A 20,709-nucleotide genomic window follows, 5' to 3' on the forward strand; every position below is an offset into this window, starting at 1 on the left:
TGTCCATCTGCTCAGAACGAATGTGTGCTGCAGGCTTGCTATGCTTTTGCTAAGCGCACACACACATAAATAAAAATCAATATGCTTTTACAACAAAATAATCGGTCTCAAGCACAAAAACTGTTCCTAAATACATGTCTTGCGAAGGGCTCTTCAAAAACTTTGCACAGGGATCATTATTGATTGAAATGCAGAGGGTGAAGACCATGGGTGCATTCCTTCTCACGTGGGTAATATGGATAAAAACATTTCTTTCACAACTGTATAGCCTCTAACAGTTTAGGGATGGTTAGCCACAAACGCTATAAAAAGAATCTGGTCTTGAAATAGCAGCCTTTCTTTTTTTCCCCCTGTGCTCCTTTACTAGTATATACCAGACTTACTTCTCAACTGATGCATATCACCATACCTCTACTAATACCAAGCATGTGCCAGTTTACAGCCTTCTGAAGATCTGACCCCTCTTTGCTGTCCTGGAAACAGATCTGTGGTCTCTGCAGAAAGTAATATTATTTTATACAGACACAGATGTAGGCGTTCTGCCCCCACTAGCTCATATTTAACTCTCTTTTCATCCTGTTTATTTTGTCTTCATGGTATCAAACCAAGCTGCACACCCAGCAACAAGCTTGTAGCAAATAGGTGCATCTTATTTTCAGTGGATTGCCCTTCACAGTGCACATGCTATACCCTCAAGGGATTTATGAAGAGGATCAGGTCAAAGACTCTAAAATTTGAATTTTTATTTGTGTGTTAGAGGAATTATGCTTAAACTTATTTTTCCCAGCGCAGTTAGAGCAGACACAGGGATTCAGAGGTAGAATGGGAAGACGCAGTGTGTGATGACAGTAGTCACCACTCAGTACCTTGTCTCTCTGCTTCGCCAGAGACAATAAAAAGCTGTGCACTCCCTTTCCCTACACCCCAGAGACCCAGACAGAGGTGAGGAGGGAAATAACCTGCGTGTCCTACCCTCTACAACAACTAAAGCTAGAGTCTTCTCCTGCTTGCCAGGCTATGAAATGGGCCAGGTGCCTCTTCTCACTTTGAGGGAAAGAGGCACCATCTCCACACTGAGATATCAGTCAAGAAAGACCTAGAAGGTCCTTTAGCAAACACATAAGGATTGTCCTGGAGGTAAAAAAAGAGGTGACAATCCATGACTCACTTCAGGCACTGTTTTCTGAGGACACTTGCCTGGAAGTGTCATCTCCACCATGTATTCAGGCAGTGTGGTGGAGAGAGGCAGTGAGATCTCCCAAGGCAGCTCTGAAACAAATTTGGCTGGACACAGCAAGATCAGCAGGACAACATGATCAGTCAGACCTAACTCTCCTCTGGGCTTCCAATTTCCAGCACATTGCCGGGGTTAGACTGCTTCCAGCACTTAGTCTTGTATTTCTGTACCACACTGCAGCCACCTGCACCATGCTAGCCCAGGGATCTCTAGCACAGCAGTGCCTCAGCTTTCTCCATCCCCTTTATACTCTCCCATCCTGCCAAGATACCCACTGTGCAAAACAGACAAAAATCACAGCAAACTCAGGGGTATCCTCAACTACAACAGCCAGAGCCACCAAAATACTACTTTACACCTAGATGGACTAACCCTGCTCTCTCTCCTTACTGACTATCACAAGGTCACTGTGCTTTGCATTTTTAGTTGGAATGCCAAAAAGCTGGAACTGTGCCTGTCATTTAGAGGACCTTTTCTCAGATGGCTCTCACGTCTTTACAAACTTTGGTAAATGAGTATATAAATCACTCTGTCCACCACTAAAGTACAGCCCTCTTTGGGATGATACACAGCAGCTGCTGTAAAATCAGACCACAACTCTACACCACAGATTAGGGCAATAAAACATGCTGCATGAGGCAACTGAAATGGTTGAAGGAAGGAAGGGGATGTGGTGGAGAGCATTTTGTAGTTATAATTACCTGAGTATAAATTTGGCTGAAGAGGGTACTGTGTTTAATACTTGCATATCTGCAAATCAAATCAGTCTTCCACCACCTGTCAAAACAATCTGACTGTATCATTCCCCATATCTTGGCCTTCTAAAGCCCTTCCTTTCCGAAAATTGCTAAGCACCTTGATAAGAGCAAAGCTGATGTGCTGAGTACAAGCAATAACTTAATCAAATTTCTTAGCAACTGACTTGATAACTAACTGTGAGCCTCTAGCTTCTATGTCCTCTCCCTTCCTCTCTCTTGCATGACAACTGAACATAGCATCTATATATACCCAGCTCTAAAATAGCTGCTGCTCCCGTAACTTGCAAACCGTTCACATAGATCTCATCTTCTAGGCTAAAAGTAGTTAATTACAGTCACTAAGGGGACTGAACTGCTGCACTCTTTTCCTTATTCTGCGATGGGCTCCTTGAGTAGTGTATTGCCCCTCTCCCCCCCTGCCAAATCATGAACTGTTTATAAAAGGAAATTTTTTGAAGGATGGGGCTGCACAGATCAGATCTACAAATTTCCTTGTATCAGGGACTGCAGATGTATAGTTATCCTTCTCTCCCTCTTACCTCTTACAGCAAAATATGCATCATCTAAAGCTAAACCTGAAAATTCATAAAGTACAGGGAAGTTATTTGAAAGATTCTTCCAATGATTATATGTGACGTGGGACAGCATGGTTTGGGATGAGGACACCAGTTTGGGTTGAGGCACCACACAGACTGTATACAGTGCTGACCTGCAAAAATTATTAGTTTGAGTGCCATCTCTCTACACATTACCACAAGTGTCCTTATGTCTCCTAGATAGTGCAAAAGCTGAAATTACTAGCAAAATATTCCTAGAGAACCAAGAGACTCAAGAATTGTGCATTTTAATTGGATTACTATTGAAATATTACTAATGGTGAATGACAGCTCAGACAGACCATATACAACACAGGTCCCATTTAGTTTGGATCAGGAGCAGACACATCTGAATCTCCTGCACTGGTTCACACTGCAGTCTCAAAGTACACAGCAAGGGCTCCTTTAACTGGAACTAAACCAGACCAACCGCTAAGAGAAATTTGGTACACAGACCCAGGCTTAGACTAACCCAGAATAAACTCCTGAAATGCATACAGTGTGCATCCAACAGTCCTCACTACCAGCCATGCTAGAGGACGAACCTGCCTATGGGAGCACACTACTAGCTAACGTGGACATGGCCATATGCATGGACTCCCTACATGAAATATCCATAAACAATCAGTCAGTTAATTACTGCTTGTAGTCAGCTTTCTATGCACTAATGTGAAAAAGATAACTAATTCAGATCACCATCTACAGACAGACAGACAGACGTACCTATCCTATTGGATACCTCTCCCAGCAATTTCACTCTGGTTTCTTAGGTTATCAGCTTTCAGGAATTGGTGAGAAGATGAACCATATTTTCCTTGGGACTGAATAATAAGTGCTTCTGTGTGCAACTCTGCCACCAATATTACCTAGTAAACTGCACATACTCCAGGCCAAGTTGCACCTTCCCATCTTTGCAGGCCTTACGGAAGTCAGTTGACCTAACTATACGTGAGGGCATAAATAGGTCTGCCATATGTGAATGAAACAAGTAAATACACTCCAGCTGCAGTGATGTAGAGCTAACAACCTAAGGATATAAACCAAGCCCTACAGTTAGAACATCAACGGTTTTGTGGTATCGAGTTAGCTCATACCAGCGGCAGGTATGAAGCATGCACTGAGAAAAAGCTCTGTAGGTCTGACTGCACAACCCTAACCTCCACTGCTGTCACCCATCTGCACCCTCAGAGCAATAACAATCTTAGATGGAGAACCATCATGGTCAGAACCTCAGCGTGCAAGACAACAGACAACATTTTCTGTGTACACAAACCCTGGCTTTTATGTTTCCATAAGCAAAAGGAGGGTAACGGTAGCTTTTGAATGGACGCACTGTGCATAGTCGAGAATCTTTTATTACGAGCAAAGCAGAAAATTATACAGCTCTTTTCTTGTTCTGTAAGTACAACACAGGATGGAATGCATAAAAGCATGAAATCCCAAAAACTGTATAGTAAAGGCTTTCAGTATCCAAATCCCACAGCTAAAATCCTGCAATACAGCTGTGCCTGGTGTAATTTTATTCCTGTTAGGATCATGATCCATTACAAAAGCATTTGTGTAAAGAAAAAGACTCTCAATCTGAATTATCATAACCACCAACTTGTGCAGAGAGTGTAGGGTGGAAGAATGGCTGCTGCATGGTCTGCTAATTATACCAAATATGGTCAATGGTTATCCAGGAAACATAAATGCCCTTAGCAAATACAGACAGTGAAGAAGAAGCAGTTTCAACACAGTATAAGAGAATTAAATAATGTGATTTTTTTTTAAGCTTACACATATATTCTGCTGCTAAAAGAAAAAAAAAATTATGAACATTTAAAGCAAAACTTCACAATTTATGGTCTGTAAGAACACTGCTAATTTTCCTACAAGGATCAGTAAATAAAATTGAAAACAAAACCAATAAAAGTATTTGTACAAGAGGAAAAAATAGAAATGCGTAGTTTTAGAGCCTGACAACAGCTGCTTGATTTCAATAACGTAAAATACTTTTAAAAGGTTAAGCTTTCACTATGACACAAAGTTTCTAGGCCATCTCTTGTGTTGCTGTAAAGTGATATAATTTAACAGCTTCCAAAAAATCTAAACTATAGAGATTAATTTTTAATTTTTGACTGAAAATATTAATAAAATATTAATATATGACTGAGACAAATAGGGGTCATGGAGGTGCCACAATGGCATGATGGCATTCACATTGCCTTGATCCCTGCAGGAAGCTCCACACCAGCACTTCATACTCACGTGTTTTGCAGAGAACTCATCAACCTCCTGAAGCACCTTCTCCTGGCACTCTGGGTTGGTGGCTAGCAAGTATGTGGCAAAGGACAGCGTGCTAGTGGTGGTCTCATACCCAGCAATCAGGAACAGGAAAGCTTGGCCTGCTATCTCATCCTCTGTTAACGTCTTCTGAACCTTTTCAGATGGGGCCCTGCCAGGAAGAGGCGCCTCATTCTGTCTGGAAGCGGCAGATGGGCTGATCACATCAGAACACCCGGCTGCCAGGGAGTCAGCTGAGTCACGGGAGTCAAGCATCCACTGGAGAAAATCACTGCGCCTCTGCAGAACACAGGATGAGAAGAAACATGAATGGGTCACAGAGAAAGACCTTAACCCATAGGGGATGGCAAGAGAGAGCTGCTTCCCACGCTTGGCTCCCACAAAATTGCCACCAGTCTTTCACTGCATGAGAAGGCTTCTACAGATCAACTGGAAATACCGTAACCAAGAACCTGTCACTGCTTTCTTCACAGAGAGATGAGATTGATCTGCCCCCAATACACAACAGGTACATATTTTCACAGATGATTGCTAATGGTCAGCTCTCTACAGAGCTACTTTCATTCTCAGGGTGAGTTTTTGGCACTTGCTGGAAATCAGGGGATTGACATAGGCACTGTACATGCAGCCCCATTGGCACTTGTCACACGGAGGTGGCACAACTCATTCATGGAGGAGTTGGTCCATCTGCTTGGGTGCACCACCCTCATTTGTTCATATGGTCCAAAGCATGAAAGTCACCATCTAAATTCAGGGTTGAATCTACAATACTTTCTTACCAGCTTAACCTGACAGGACTAAAAACTGATCTCAGTAAGCTGGGACATCTTTTTACAAGCAAGTACAGATATAAACATAGCTTTATGTTACCAACATTATTTGGGGGGGGTTACATTTTTTAAAAACATATTTGCAGAACTGTATTACAACAGTAAGTATTCCTCTACCATAAAACCTGTTCAGGTGGTTTGTATTTGCAAAATGCCCACTGAATGATTCTACTGCTATGAAAACTGCTTTCTTTTACACTGGTTTCTGACACAAAACCTCTAATAAACAGACCTATAGACAAGAGTGAGCTGACTCCAAACCAGTCTGGACAGCAAGCTTGATTAGGCTTTGAAATATAACCCAAAAGGTTTGAATTGACTTTTGCGAGTGGGCATAATAGAATTGTGCTGAACCCAAGCCATAAGGCTGTGTGATTGATTTTCAATTCCTCAAATACCAACAGAATACATGATAGCTCAAGGACTTCAAAGTGACTGCAGTGCCAGAACATGACAACTTGTGCAGTGGGATGGACAAAAGAAGGGACCAAGTCTTTCTTCAAAAGAAAAGAATATGCTGTAAAGTTGCATTTATCTGTTAAAAATAAATAATTTGAATGATTTCTTGGATCTGATGATTGAGAGATAAAGTAGAAAAAAAAGCCAGACAAAAGGACAGGCAAACAAGATAAGAGTAAGGAAGAACTAATTAATTATAAATGTCTAAGGATTTAATCAGATTATTTATTTTTCACATGACATGGGAAAAGAGAGCAGTTAGACAACAAAACAGGAGAAATACTTAGTGTTCTGTGCTTAGTTCTGTTGCCAACAAACTGTTCTGATCGATCTACAGGCAGAGAGGAATGGTTATTTTGGGGTTTGAGTAACGCAAGGGATTGGCACATTGCCCCTTTAACACTCCTTCCCTCCACCTCACAGAACCTTTTCATTTTGCATGCGTATATTATGCACCTTGTACCCGTGACCACAGTGCATCTTGCACCCTGGTACACTCAAAAATCAATGTTCCAGGTAGCAGCCAGTGCCAGCCACAGCACGCTGAAGGACTCTACATATTGGTCAGCCAGACTGAATCACCTTCAAGGCATGGTAGATATGCTTTTCCACCAGTAAGCAGAGGCACACAAAGCAATGTTACACACATAGTGCTCAGCAAATGAGCTCCAGCTCTGAAAATACTTCCTTGTGCCTAGACTTAGGAACAATTTCCACTAGCATGATAGGATACCTTTGCTCTATTATATTCCTCTAGATTGGAGGAAACAAGACTTCATGCAGACTTCAGCTGTGAATAGCAAAAATTCTCATTTAACTTTTCCAGGAAGAGTTTTATTCACATCCTGGGAGTCCATGTATTGCACAACTCAGAGTCCAACTCTTTGGCATAGCCTGTGCTTCAGAGATTTCCCTGGAACTCATATTTGCATTAGGCCACTTCTAAAATTAAAAAGAAACACCAACAAACACCCTCCACCCAAAAAAAAAAAAAATCAACAAAGAGAGTCCAGATCCCACGTATTTATTAGTGTGTGGATAAACTAGTTCAATGTAGTAATGAACCACATCGTAGTGATATTCTCTTTTATCTGTAAAGCCAGTCACCATCACCTTAACTACTTTTATAACATAAAAATGTAAAATTACATTCATATTCAGTGGAGTTGTAACACTAGCATCCTATACCTCAAAAGGTATAACATTTGGTATGGTTGTGCAACCATCCTTCTCTAGCTGTGAATTTTCTTGTAAACAAACCCATTGCTCTCTGAGGGTTTGCAGTTCCCAGTCATGAGCTGTTAGCCAAGTCTGGTCTTATATTTAGACAATACACTCTCTGGAGACCCCATAAGATGTTTCTCCAGCCTTAGACAAAATCAGGTCCTGGCCTTATACAAAGCATGTGGTTATTGCTATAATAGTAAAGTAATAACCATAATGACTAGAGAATAAAATTTCATTCACGAGAATTTTTGCTGAAAGCAAACTTAATGAATACTAGCACAAGTGAATATTCCCAAGAATGTGCTCTGAAATGCCTCTGTGGCCATTTTGAGGAGCTCTTTTTATTACTCACGTAATATATTTGGTTAGGAATTTAAAAGCTTGTCTTGTTGCAGAATCTGTTTTTAAGGTCACCCTATCGAGAAACAACTAGATACCTTATCTGTGCCATGTAATTTGCTCACAGGTGAGCAGGTGTTGCTAAGAGCAATGGCTTCATAAACAGCCCTTGCAAAAACAACATTCATCTGTAAAAACTACTTGAATAATAGTGGGGAGAAGAAAAGCGCAACATTAGAAAGATGCGAGTTTTTTCCGGGATAATTTTACACAGTGGAAGGAGCGATATTTTAGTAAAGCTTCTCCTCCTTATGCTTCATTCTACTTCACTTTAGGCGTCAGTATAGAAAGCAACATAAAAAATCGTCATCAACCCAAGCAAGAGAAGATATTTCCAGGGTTATAAGAAGTCATAATGAAACATATTTTTTTCCGCACCATCAGGATGGAAAAATTACTCTGATTCAAAAACCTAACAATAGCAATAGAGGCAAATACTAGCATAAAACCAAATATAATTGGATTGTTAAGTGCTAGAAATGAGGAAAAGATATCTCATGGAAATTCACAGGAGGGGTTTCTCCACTTTGCCTGCCAGCAGAATGAAAAAACATTTAAAAAGGCTTTTTTTTCAGTTTGACAACAGACCAGGTACTTACAGTGTCACTGCACAAAAACATTCTCTGGTCATCACATCCCGCTGCTGGCTTCCTTTTTTCCATCAGGGACATTTGTTTGATTTTCCTCACAAAAAGCAGAAGCCCATAATAGCCTCTATCCTGTCCTCTGACACTCGCATAGTTATGTTACAATGGCCTCAGAAACAAGTTCCTGCCAAAAAAGTATGGTGTGCTAACACGATGGACTCTTCTTTTGCCCTCATACAACACAGAGCCTGTCATTAAGCCAGAGATAATTGAATGGAAAGCTATGATTTGAAAAAAAAAAAAGTAATTTGAATGCAGTACGGGACAGGGTGCATGTCTAACTTGGTGGTGACACAGACATCCCCTTTGAAATATATAATAAGACAAGCCCCGCTTCCAGCTTCCCCAAGATAGACACCTTGCAATATATTTCCTGACACCAGTGTTCTGGGCCGTATCATTTCTCTCATTAGTCTCCTTAAACATCACCTGGCCATGCAGAGAAATCACTCTGCACAGAACCGTAACGAGCGCTGTGCTACGCGCTGGAAGAATAGACATGTGCTGTGCTGGGAAAGGCCAATCCATAGCATCCATCTCCCCTCCTCAAATCACTGCCTTTAAGTTTTGCAGCTGTCAGAAGAAGAGAGATGTATCCCTCACACACGAGATGCATCATGACTTTCCTCAAAGGAGGCAAGCGTCCTCGGGGGCGGGGGACGTCTCCAGCTCTTTCCATCCTAAACAGGGAACTGTGTTTTCATACCTAAGATTGACATGCCAGCTGACCTTCTGGCAAATTCACCACTGCTTTGGGGGTCCAGGGGGCCCTTGGGTTATGCTTTTGGTAAAGAGATTAAGCCATTCAACTTCTCTGCAAGGTGAAGTCAAAAATTACTTAAGGAAAACTACCAAACATACATCAGTTGGAATTTTTGTTCTTAATGCTGTGATTTCAGTTATATTTTCTTCATACTATGCTCAAATTTTGCACCACTCTGATAGTTTAGCTCCCCATTTGGAGTTCAAGACAGCCACAAAAAGCAACCTTAAGTTGAATCAAGGAATAAAAATAAATGACATAATTGGTTGGTATTCTGTAAAGCACTTGCTGTGGTGTAAAAGTCATACAATGAATGCTGTAATATAATACCATTCACAATAAACTGTACAGACCCTACTAGTCTTTCTCAAATGCTCTGAGGGTAGCTCAAAAAAGATAGACTTCAGAATCCGTATCTAACAGGTAGGAAGATCACATCTCACTCATATTATCTCAGCAAACTAGTACACACTGCTATATCATGTATATACAGATCACTTTTTATAAGCTTGATTTGGCAAACATCTTTTTAAGTGAGACAACCTGTGTCTCAGGAAGTTATCAGTAAAGCACTGTGGTAGCTATCCAGATCCTTTTGAAAAAGAAGCACAAAATGCTGTCCCAGTAAAAGTATTATTTTGCCAAACTTCTTTGAAAGGATCAAATTCAACCTCTCTCTAACACTTGCAGGTTTCCTTCAGTTTCTCAGTGAAATCACAAAAAAAAAAATCAGTTTCTCTAAGAATATATCCAATTCCAAAACATTTCAGAGAGATTGTCCTTTTGCCTTGTGCTTGAACACAAAAGCTCGAAACAACTAGAACGCCTGAGCTGACAGCCCCCAAATTTGTGCATTTGGAGGTTGAGGACACGGGGGTCTCACAGGTGATGCTCAGCTCTGGAAGGACAGCATGGTATGGTCATTATTCAGGAGTGGCTGGGAGACTTTTCAGTCTGGCAGATAAAACTCTTTAGTTTGCATTTGTTAACATCAGATAATGAAGCCACTGCAATGTTTTTATTGCAAATGGGCTGAATGTCTGATGGCAGGCATGTTTTACAAAGCAATTTAACATGCATTTAAAAACTGACTAAATTTAAAGCAAAAAAACCAAAAACTGGCTAAGTGCTCACCTGGAAAGTGGAGCACCTTTTGCCATCCTGGTCTGATCTTAATATTTATGTTAAAATCCCAGACTGTAAAGATTTTGTATAACTTTAGACTTTTTCTGATATTTTCATATATTATCATCACTAATCTACTATGCAAGTTTCTGGCAGTATTTCACAGCTAAGAGGGAGCATTCAGTGACACTGCATTTGACATCAGAAGTTACAGCAATGCCTTTGCTTTCTACTTGAAAGAAAAAAGAAGTGTCCCTTCAATAATGTTGTAAAAAGGCAACATGAAATGCTGACCAGGCCCAGAAGGGGCAGGTATGTCAGCAAATAGATGAAAGCACTCGAAAATAGAAAGTATTAAACATGGTAACAAAACATATCTTCTGTATGTGACCAATGTTCTTTTAAATAATAAAAATAAAGCCAAGATGAGGCCTGAATTAGAGTATGATATGGATTTTATTGGCTGAGTTTGCCACTAAATCTTCCAAGTGACCAGTATGAATTACTGGTTAAGCACTGACCTGAGATGCTTAAAGCTGCAGTCCCCTTTTTGCCTTTAAAGCACAGTTATAACTGGTGCAGCTTCTCCATCTGTAAAATTGGGACAACAAACATCAAATCTTATAAAACCCCGTGAAGAAAAGCTAATGATGCTCTCAGAAAACCCTTCAAGACCTAGGATGAAAACAGATTTACAAGACTCAAAGAGTTTAAGGCAAAAGCATCATCACAGGGGGAAAAGAGCCCTGGAAGGAACTGAGCAAGTTATCTACTTCATCCCCTTGCCACAAGGCAACATCAGCCAAACCAGCACTGACAGCTGTTTGTCTAACCTGTTCTTAAAAACCTAGCAAACCCTGACTTGCCACAGCTTCCCCAGGCAGTCCACTCCAGCACTGGACCATTTTTCATCACTGGAGAGGTTTCCCCTCCTCCAGTGAGTCGCTGCAGATATTGTAAATCATTAGATTTCACCCCCAACCTGTGTTTGTATATTTTTATCTCTCTCTCTCTCTGTGTATATAGATAGATAGATAGATATAACTTCACTGGGTCCCATAGGTCTTTAAGAAAGCATGATGATAACAGAAAAATCATATTGTTGAAAAATACAAAACTATTTTCATGTAGTAGTGCCTCTACCCATAAGGTGAGGGAGAAGAGTGTTCAGGTACTGCTGGTTTTCTCCTCAAAATTTTTGCACTTTTCTGACCTTCAAAATGCAAAGTTAAATAGCATTAAGAATCTACAGAAGCATGGGTAAGCCTAATTCAACCTGAAAATAGTGCTGTGGGCAATTCTTAAAACCAAGGTTTTGTTAGCAACCCATCTCCCTTCAGTTTAAACTGCTGCAAGTGGCACTAGAGCGCTCACATCTTGAAAGACAGCAGTCTCCTTCTCCACGTGTTCCCACACAGAGCAGGGATGAAAAGAAATTTGAATTTCAGATCCAATTGTTAGTGAATGAAGAGGGAGCAAAGAACTGTTTCTGGTTGAGGCAATCTTAATATAGGTCTTTACAACTCTTCTAGAAGGAGACTGGTTTTAAGATCCTAGTCAGAGGCCTGACTTGGCTGAAGTGATCTGTAGGATGAAGAAATACTACAGTTATGGGTGAGAGAAAGTAAGACAGACATCTATTTGATTGTTTCATTAACTATATGGGCCCACAGAGAAACCCATGGCTTTCCTAGAGAGCTGGAAACCCTTCCAGCAGTTCTTCAGTATAAAATCGAGGGATTGCTCACAGCCTCATCCATTTACACCCCTAATGAACTGGCCCATCTCTGACTCTGGGAAGTTTCTTTCCAATACCAGACTGAGTAGAATGAGCTGGGTGTGTAAGAGAAGCGCTAAATTTTTCTCCACGAAATTCACTCTGATCGCAAACAAATGTCACACACTTTGTGGCTGCTGCTTGGCACCTCTGCCATGTTGGCCTGGCAGCCTCAGCCCAGGGCACAGCACAGCATTACAACCAGCACAACTCCCTCCATCACATGCACACAAGGGGAAGGCTCAGAAAACAGCCCAAAATTCAATGGCTAGAGAGTGTTATCCAGTGTTCCCAGTTCCTGCATCGTGGAGAGCAAGAGACACTGCTAGCAAATATCAGTGGACAGCAACCTCCTAATTCTGTATTTGCAAAACATTTAGGATAACAACACTCTGATAACGACTCCTGGCATTATCACAGTACAAACAATAAATATTGGATTTGAGCATGAGGTAGCTGAGCTTTTCCTGCCCCACACGTGTTTTGTAGCTTGAAGGTGGAGGAGTGAGCTTATCAGAATACACAGTGGGAAAACAGAGTAAGAGAAGAACTAACTAAGTGATGGGGTAAAATAATAGTTTGTGCCAGGTCCCCTCATGTGTGCCAGGGTGTGGAACAGGCACAGATTCCCAAGTCAGCAATGAGCTGACCACCCTACTTCACACTGTGTGCATGCATCGTCTCCCAGAGCTTATCTGGCCTCCCAGTAAACACTCTGACACTCCTCCCCTCTGTTATTTGCACAAGGAAGGGAGGATACAGGAAGGGAGTGTTTTAGGCTAAGTATCTGACACTCAGAAGCTTGACCCTCTGCTGACTTAAATTGCTGACTAAAGGCTGCTGTTGCAGGCAGCCCTCTGTTCCTTTTCTATTTGCCACAGATTATAACTGTATTTGCTTAAATTTAATTCCTGAATAATAATAATTTCTTGTTTTAGCAGTTGCCTGACATTCAAGAAAATGCACAGGAATGACATTATTGCTTCCTTATCCTTTGTTCTTCCTGCCACATATGCTCCTCAACATACTTGCAAAGCCCCACCACTCACTTCGAAGAGCCATCAGGATGTTTCCAGGCCATTCTGGGAATTTACTGTTCACATCCTGCCCTCTCTTATCTCTCCCCAGGGTTTGTTCAAGATCCTCTCTTTCTGCATTACAGGATATATAGATTGCATATGTTTTGAGGGAAAGAGCACCTCATTATTTGGCTTTGTGATGCCATTAAGTAATTTCAGGTAACAAAAAAAAAATATATTTTTTTAACTAAACAAATCATGGTTGTGAGACTGATATAAAGAAAAACCCCAGAGAAAACCCCAAAGGTACAGGTAATGTTATTTGCACTCTTTATTAACAAAATGGAAAAAAACATTTGTCTTTATCACTTCTCCGAGCAACTGCTCTCCACTTCTGGCAGGCAATCCTACTGCTGGCTTATCCATTCATGATCACACCTGCACCCTTCATTAAGATTTATCCTGGATCTTCAGCTATATTAAGCTGGCTTTTACCTAAAGTACCTAAATGACACCTATATCTGACTCTCATGACTTGTGTGTATGAAGAGACAAAGGTTTCTACAGGTTTCTAACACAGTGGGTGAAAGCGGAATTGGGAAGGAAAGGATTATTTTTAGCTACTGGTGACCAACAACAAACTGTGTTATCCTCTGCAGTTTCATGGATGCTCAGTTCAGTTATGGGTTTTATCCAATAGATGGCTCCTCGGTAACAGGAAGGATTCTCCCCTTGCTCTCTTTTCCTTCACAGAGTTTCAATATGACTTTCTAATATTTACACAGCTATTATCTTGCAAATATAGGCATTTTGTGCACACTGATAAACACACAGAAGAAGCGTGTGTGCGTGAATTAAAGAACAAAAGAAAAATTAGATGGCATTTTATATCCTTCATGCCACTTTGTCCTCTGCCAGTACAGGGAAGCATGAAAAATGACAGTCAGGCAGCCCTGTGGCCTGGAATGCTTCCTAAAATCAAACTAAAAACAAAAATACAACCACAGAAACACATGAATATTAATGGCATGCCAAGTATGAGCTGTCTTTCTCCCCAAAAATATGAGGACATCTCCTGCATCTTACATATCCCTGACTGAGCAATACTTAAGGAACTTAGAGGCATCATTACTCCTCTGTCAATAAAAGATTTTTCAAAAGAAAAAAATAAAGTCCTATATGTAATTGTCAATATGATGAACCAGAAGAGCTCTGGGTAATTGACAGGGTGCAAGCTAACATCATCATGACTAACGTTAACATTTCTGAGATGGTGAAAGTGAATAAATTTTTGTTGATATACAGAAAAATATAATCAGAATAATAATAGCAAGCCCCTAAGACATTCAGAAAAATCATATTTATCCCATGTAGGCACTTGCAACTTCTCTGAATGAGAAGAACAGTTCCCAGTAATTTCTGTCCTGAGATCTATCTTGCACCTCACTCAGATCTTGTCAAAATCTTGTCAACACCTGGCAGTAATCCCATTTTGGAGACTGTGACCCTCTGGTCAGACCACACGATCAAGTGAAAACAGAACACCCACAATAAATAATAAATCTCATAGAAGCCAGGCCATGGCTCTTTAAATTCCTATGACTTAACATTTCAATGGGGCACAACTATAAGCCCACTACACCTGCTGTTAGCATCTAAAATAAAAGCATTCCTAATAATAATCTTTATCCTTGAAATATTAAGCTGCTTTAAAAAGTGGGATAAAGGTACCATTTTACTACAAATATACATATAAATATGTAGCGTCATAATATTAGCACAATTACAGCCATAATAACTGTCAAGAAAAAAATAACTGGTTAGTCCCCATTCAAAGCCGAGCATGATCAATGCTTACATTTCAGCACTCCAAAAGGACTTGACTAATTCCATGCCTCAAATCAGCTTTTTGCTGGCTAAAATTTCGAAAATTCAAACCAGCTTGCACTTTGCTCACTCCAAAATAAGCTCAGCAGTTATATGCTTGATCACAAGCTGTTACACTTGCTTCCCTTTACCCCTGAGCAGACACCCCAAACAGTCATTTATCCTTCATGTGTATTGTGCAGAGAAACAGCACATGTAAGGGTAGCCTCATAATCTGGTGATCCCTCAGCTCTGGGCATGCAGAAGGCTCTTTGCATGCTCAAAGACATTGTTCTTAAACTGCAAGGAGCAGATTTAAACCCTGGCCAGTCCCAATTATTGGTGAAATACAAAAGCTCCATCTTTCCTCCTGCCTCTCTCTCTCAGGAGGCTGCACCAGCAGAACTTACCCAGACCCAAAGCCAAACCTGCAGACTTTCACCCACCTCCTCTTTCTAAGGGGTAAGATACAAACATGCTAAAAAACCAGAGTTCACAACCGAAATGCTGACGATCATTTTCACTGTGGAGCAGTTTAAAACAGGCAGCAGTGATATTCATTAAGCTGTTAATAATGGATTGTGGCACAAAGCAATTTATCAAGTTTCCACTGTAATTAAAATCACTGAATATTTGGGCACTTGCAATGCACCTAGCTCTCCCTGCTTCTAAAGCTTTACATTTTAATGTGAATTATAGCTCCCTCTCCCCAGAGAGCTACTAAAAAGCCAATTTTAATTGGTATGTTTTTAATTGAGATTACATTATTAAAAAGTGTACATTTCTGTTGAAGAGAGAAAGGAGGTGCCCAGCTCCCCTTCAGTCTCTGTCTCTCTTAGATACAGCTTGCTTATCCCAGCGGGAGGGAAAAATGAAGGGTAGATGCTGTGAAGAAAGTGGTGAAAGCCCTGAACAGCCACAGGCTGTGAAGCCAGGGCAAGGCTGCCATTGACTGCCACAGATGCAGGATTTCCTATGCAGATTTTCGTGAAGGAGAGGAATTGATTGCCACAGTCGTTCAGGCTGCTCTTAACAAAAGGCAGATGGAGGAACGCCACGCAGGGATTCCTGCCTCATAGCCAGCTGACATCGAGGGCACATTTTAGAAAGCCTCTCCTCAAGTTTTCCAGTGACAGACAATCTGTCGTTTTCCATAATAAGTAACTCTAATGTTAAATTATCCTCAAAATCCAAATACGGCCGTGAGTGGATGGGGTCTAGCAAAATCCTCTGGCTCTGCTGGCTCCAGTGCACTGGAGGCAGGGGGTAGGTGGGGAGAGGCAGCCCCTGGGGCAGCCTAGACACAGTGGCAAGAAGAGAATTACCCCAGAAAACCAAGTTGTTCACCTTTGTGCACTGAGATGCTCAGACTGACTTGTCACCAGGTTCAAAAGAAAAGCAATTTCAGGTACTTGGCATCCAATTGCTGGCCACATAAATGGTTCTCCTGCTGGCAAGATGGACTGTCAGTGTCTCTTATGAGTATGGATCTGCTAAGGTAAGTAGACGCAAGAGAGAAGGGAGAAATATCAAAGGAGTGCAAAGTAGATAGCAACAGTTGAGACAGATCAAGGGGAAAACCTCCAGAGATCAAAACATGCCAAAAGATGGACAAGATGGTTGAACAAGTATGAAAAATCATGGAATGGCTTTTTCATAACTGCTTCAGAAAAGGTCATGTATTGCAAAAAGAAGGCAGCGTGGGGGGCTGAGAGAGGTCACTGTAGGCAAACAGGGCCACAAAGACTAACAGAGACAAAGTCAAAACATCACCCACTAATACCACAAGTGCTGCAACTCCCCCTCTCGTTCTGGAAGCGACTCAGGGAAGAAAAATGGTGAACCAACAACAGATAAAAGGGGGGAAAAAGGATGAAATATGAAAGACAAAACTGAAATTATTAAAACTGACAGAGAAAGAGAAAGCTCTGTTACTGCAATTAGGTCAGTAAATCTGTGATTTTTTTTCTAAATTAAGAATTTAGATGCTATGCTCCAGTTACATATGTCGGAAGAAAGTCTGCTTGTAGAGGGAAGCACCCAAACATGCCATTGCTCTGAGCAACAAGGTAAAATAAATACATGAAATTCCCAGTCCCACTCAATAGATCCCTTGCAGATTTAGATCAAGAAAAGTAAAAACAAAATAAAAGACTACGTAAATACATATTAGATCTTATATCCCACCTTGGCATTAAAGGCCACCACTTTCTTGTGCAGAAAATTAATCTCCAGATTACTTAAATTAATGTAATACTCCTTTTGCTTGCTGATTTGAAAACCCCCCACCCAGATTATAGATTAAGCAGGGAAAGGAAGGGCTTTCAGTCACCTCCAGCAGGATCTTCTGAGAAACTTGTGGGGAACAGACTGCAAAGGCAACATATAGAAGAAATAAGGAACAGTAAGAGAGAGAGAAGTTACAAAAGAAAGGGAATGCGCAAAACCTCAGGGTGACAATTTTTCCTTTCAGCCAAAGGGGTGAATACTGAGACCATACCATGAAGGAAAGCAAATGACAGGAAGCGGGAAAAGATAGGTTGGACAAGATTTGCTTTATGCCAACAGAATCACAAAGGGAAACTGTGCTTTCAAGCCTATAGGAAGATGATCCTGAAAGACAGATGTATCACTGCTTAGGCTGGATATTTTGCACAGATGAAAACACGCAGCAGAAAGGCCAGATTACTTGCTGATTTGGCATGTATCAACAGATATATGACTACATCAGATTCTACTCCAAGTGCTAGAAAAGAAAGGCAGCTGGAGATGCTTTACTCCCTTCCCAGAAAACAGATACCTTTTTCTCAGCTCTGGACACAACAAAATCACATTGGGTATGTGTAACTTCCATGGCTTCAACACCAGGAACATTTCTTCAAAGACACAGTGACCCAACGGGTTGCAACAGCCTTGATCCAATTATTTTCTCGGATCAGAGTATCAGGAAAGTTGCTGCCTAACCAAGGGGACAAATTTCATGTTTAAGGTCATGAAAGAACAGTATTGAGTACTAGGTATAAAAAGTATTAAAGCCAATGCCACATCCTCCTCAAACAGATGGCCTTTCAGAAAGATTTAATCAGACACTGAAATGCATGCTGCGAATACTCATTACTAGAACAGGATCAGGCTGGGACAAGTGGCCAGCACTGACGTTATTGCCTACAGGGAATTACCACAGGCATAAACAGGATTTTCAATGTTTGAACCTCTCTTTGGATAGCAAGCACAGGGTCTCCTTTTCATCATAAAGGAGGGTAAAGCAAAAAATTCATGATGGGTTGGGCCAGGAGAAGCAAAAGACCTTATAAGGAACAACTATTTTTTTTTTGGCTTCCTTACCCTCTGTTTTTTTGCCTGTGCTGGTCAAGCCACCACAAAACTGAGTGACACAAACCAGTGTTTTCTGGATCACACCTTCAAAGAACAATGAGCTCTTGCTCGTCTTATTTTTATGGACACATAAAACAGAGCTATGACCACTCCCTCCCATTCAGTATCAAGAAGAAAAACAGGGTATAGCCACAACAACCAGCACCTAGAAGGAGGGGAAAAAAAAGGAAAAAAAAAAGAAAAGAGTACTTTAGATCTCTCCCTTCAATGATGGGGTCGAGTTTTTTGAAAAAGGCAAGTTTGCCTTTCAATTCTTTCATCTTCCAGTTTTTCAGAGAAATTTTACTGCGAACATTATTTGAAAGAGTCCTTAAGCTATCTTTTGGCCTGGATTTTTGTTAAACAGTATATGGTAAAATCAGTCACTTAAAATAAACACAATTTTTAGAAGTCACTAAAATCCTTGACATTACCAACAACTGAGCATGTGGGTTTATTTTTTTTCAGTCTAGATGAAAAAGCCTTTTTTCAACACTAAAGATCCCACCCTTCTCAATTAAAAGATGTTTCTCATATGCTGTAGATTAGCAAAGCCAAATGTCCATCTTCACTTCCCGCACCGGCTGGTGAAAACAGGAGGAAAATGCATGAAAAACTTATTGACAGAAGCATTTAAGTCCTTCCCCCTTTAACTCCGAAGGCATCCTGTTGACTTAGTGACTTCCTGTGGATTAATGCAGCTACAGGGAGCATCTGAACTTCCCCTGTTCTGCCCAGAAAGGCCCAAAGTTATGATTTCTTTGAAGGCCCTCTGGAGGAGTTCCACCACATGTCTCTTAAAAATTGAAGTCAGTTTTTTCCTGCATAGATCCTCACATTTTCCCGGTACTATCTGCAAGATTATTCTTGGCACATCTGGATATGCAAAAATGTAACCAGACTAATCAGCATGAACAACCTGGGGTTTTGATTTCATCTCTGTCCTTTGGTACAAGTCTACGTTCTTGCAAACTGAAGCATAATCATCCCCCCCTTACTCAGCATCGGTGAGGCTGCACCTCGAATCCTGTGTTCAGTTCTGGACCCCTCACCAAAAGAAAGACATTGAGGTGCTGGAGCAAGTCCAGAGAAGGGCAACAGAGATGGTGAAGGATCTGCAGCACCAATCTTATGAGGAGTGGCTAAGGGAGCTGGGGGTATTGAGCCTGGAGAAAAGGAGGCTTAGGGAGAACCTTATCACTCTCAGCAACCACCTGCAAGGAAGTTGTAGCCAGGTGGGGGTTGGCCTCTTTTCTAAAGTAACAAGTGATAGGACAAGAGGAAATGGCTTCAAGTTGCACCAAGGGAGGTTTTGACCAGATATTGGGAAATAATTTTTCACCAAAAGGGTGGTCAGTCACTGAAACAAGCTGACCAGGGAAGGGGTTCAGTCACCAACTCTGGAGGTATTTAAAAGCCATGTAGGTGTGGCACTTGGTGGACATGGTTTTGTGGTGGACCTGACAGTGCTGGGTTAATGGTTGGATTTAATGATCTTAAAGGCCTTTTCCAATCTAAATGATTCTGTGATTCAGTGTGTGCAGTGCTCCAAGAAGTCAATGAGATGGTTCATGTACATGATGGCACTTTGAACCCCAGATTATAGCTGAGGTGGGACATGTGAAATATGAGATAGGGACACCACTCCCGTCATCTCCTGAAGAAGAGATTAAGATACACTGGAGTGGTTGAGAAAGACTGAAAGGGAGTGGAGAGAGATGGAGGCATCAGAGAAAGAGTCCCAGATGCCAAGATTATATTGCTAGGGTTGCAGCAGGGTTTGCTAGAGTGGGGCAGATAATATATATACATGATACCATCTGCCTATTCCTTGACTAGAATCCATAAAGTACTCTGAGACATAACCAAGGAGACAGTAGAAATCCTGTCTTAGAGCAAAGGGTGAGCAATAGGCGAGGAGATCTGGTATGTGCTTGCTGGCAGCAGGTAACCAAGCAGATATTTGCTGACTTCTTGTGACCATAGTGCTCATGAAGCGCTGGGCTCACAGGTGTGCTGGGCTGTAGAACTGGGACAGATGCAGCAGTAACACAAAACTCTTCCAGCACTCCCTACCAACACTCCTCAGGGAGGCAAGAAAGTCACTGCTCTCGTTACTTATTCTGTCCTTGATCTCTTTTGAGCAGAGAGACTGCAGAACTACATTTCATGATGAAAGCACCTCAGCCAGACACTTCAGCTCAGGCCTGAAACCCAAAGATCACATTTGGTAAGCCTGCAATTCATCCTTGGAAAGATAACAGCAGACTGATCAAGATATTACAACTAGTGCCCAAAAGTAATAGGGATTTCAAGTTCATCACTATTCAAGGTTTTGTGGCTTT

The 20,709-nt window shown here is 41.2% G+C and overlaps 1 protein-coding gene across 9 annotated transcripts in view; it reads right to left on the bottom strand.

Annotated features, from left to right (window-relative positions):
- The window catches only part of TBXAS1 (thromboxane A synthase 1), a 248,880-nt gene that overhangs the window by 63,437 nt on the left and 164,734 nt on the right, over window positions 1–20,709 (bottom strand). For all 9 annotated transcript variants that reach the window (XM_027680497.1, XM_027680495.1, XM_027680496.1 and 6 more), the window contains one exon: window positions 4,842–5,156. In XM_027680497.1, coding sequence (XP_027536298.1) covers window positions 4,842–5,156 — 315 coding nt within the window. The remainder of the gene's footprint in view (window positions 1–4,841; window positions 5,157–20,709) is intronic.

Source organism: Neopelma chrysocephalum, unplaced genomic scaffold (genome assembly GCF_003984885.1).
Source record: "Neopelma chrysocephalum unplaced genomic scaffold, ASM398488v2 Primary Assembly neopelma1_59, whole genome shotgun sequence".
In the NCBI taxonomy this organism is placed as follows: Eukaryota; Metazoa; Chordata; class Aves; order Passeriformes; family Pipridae; genus Neopelma; species Neopelma chrysocephalum.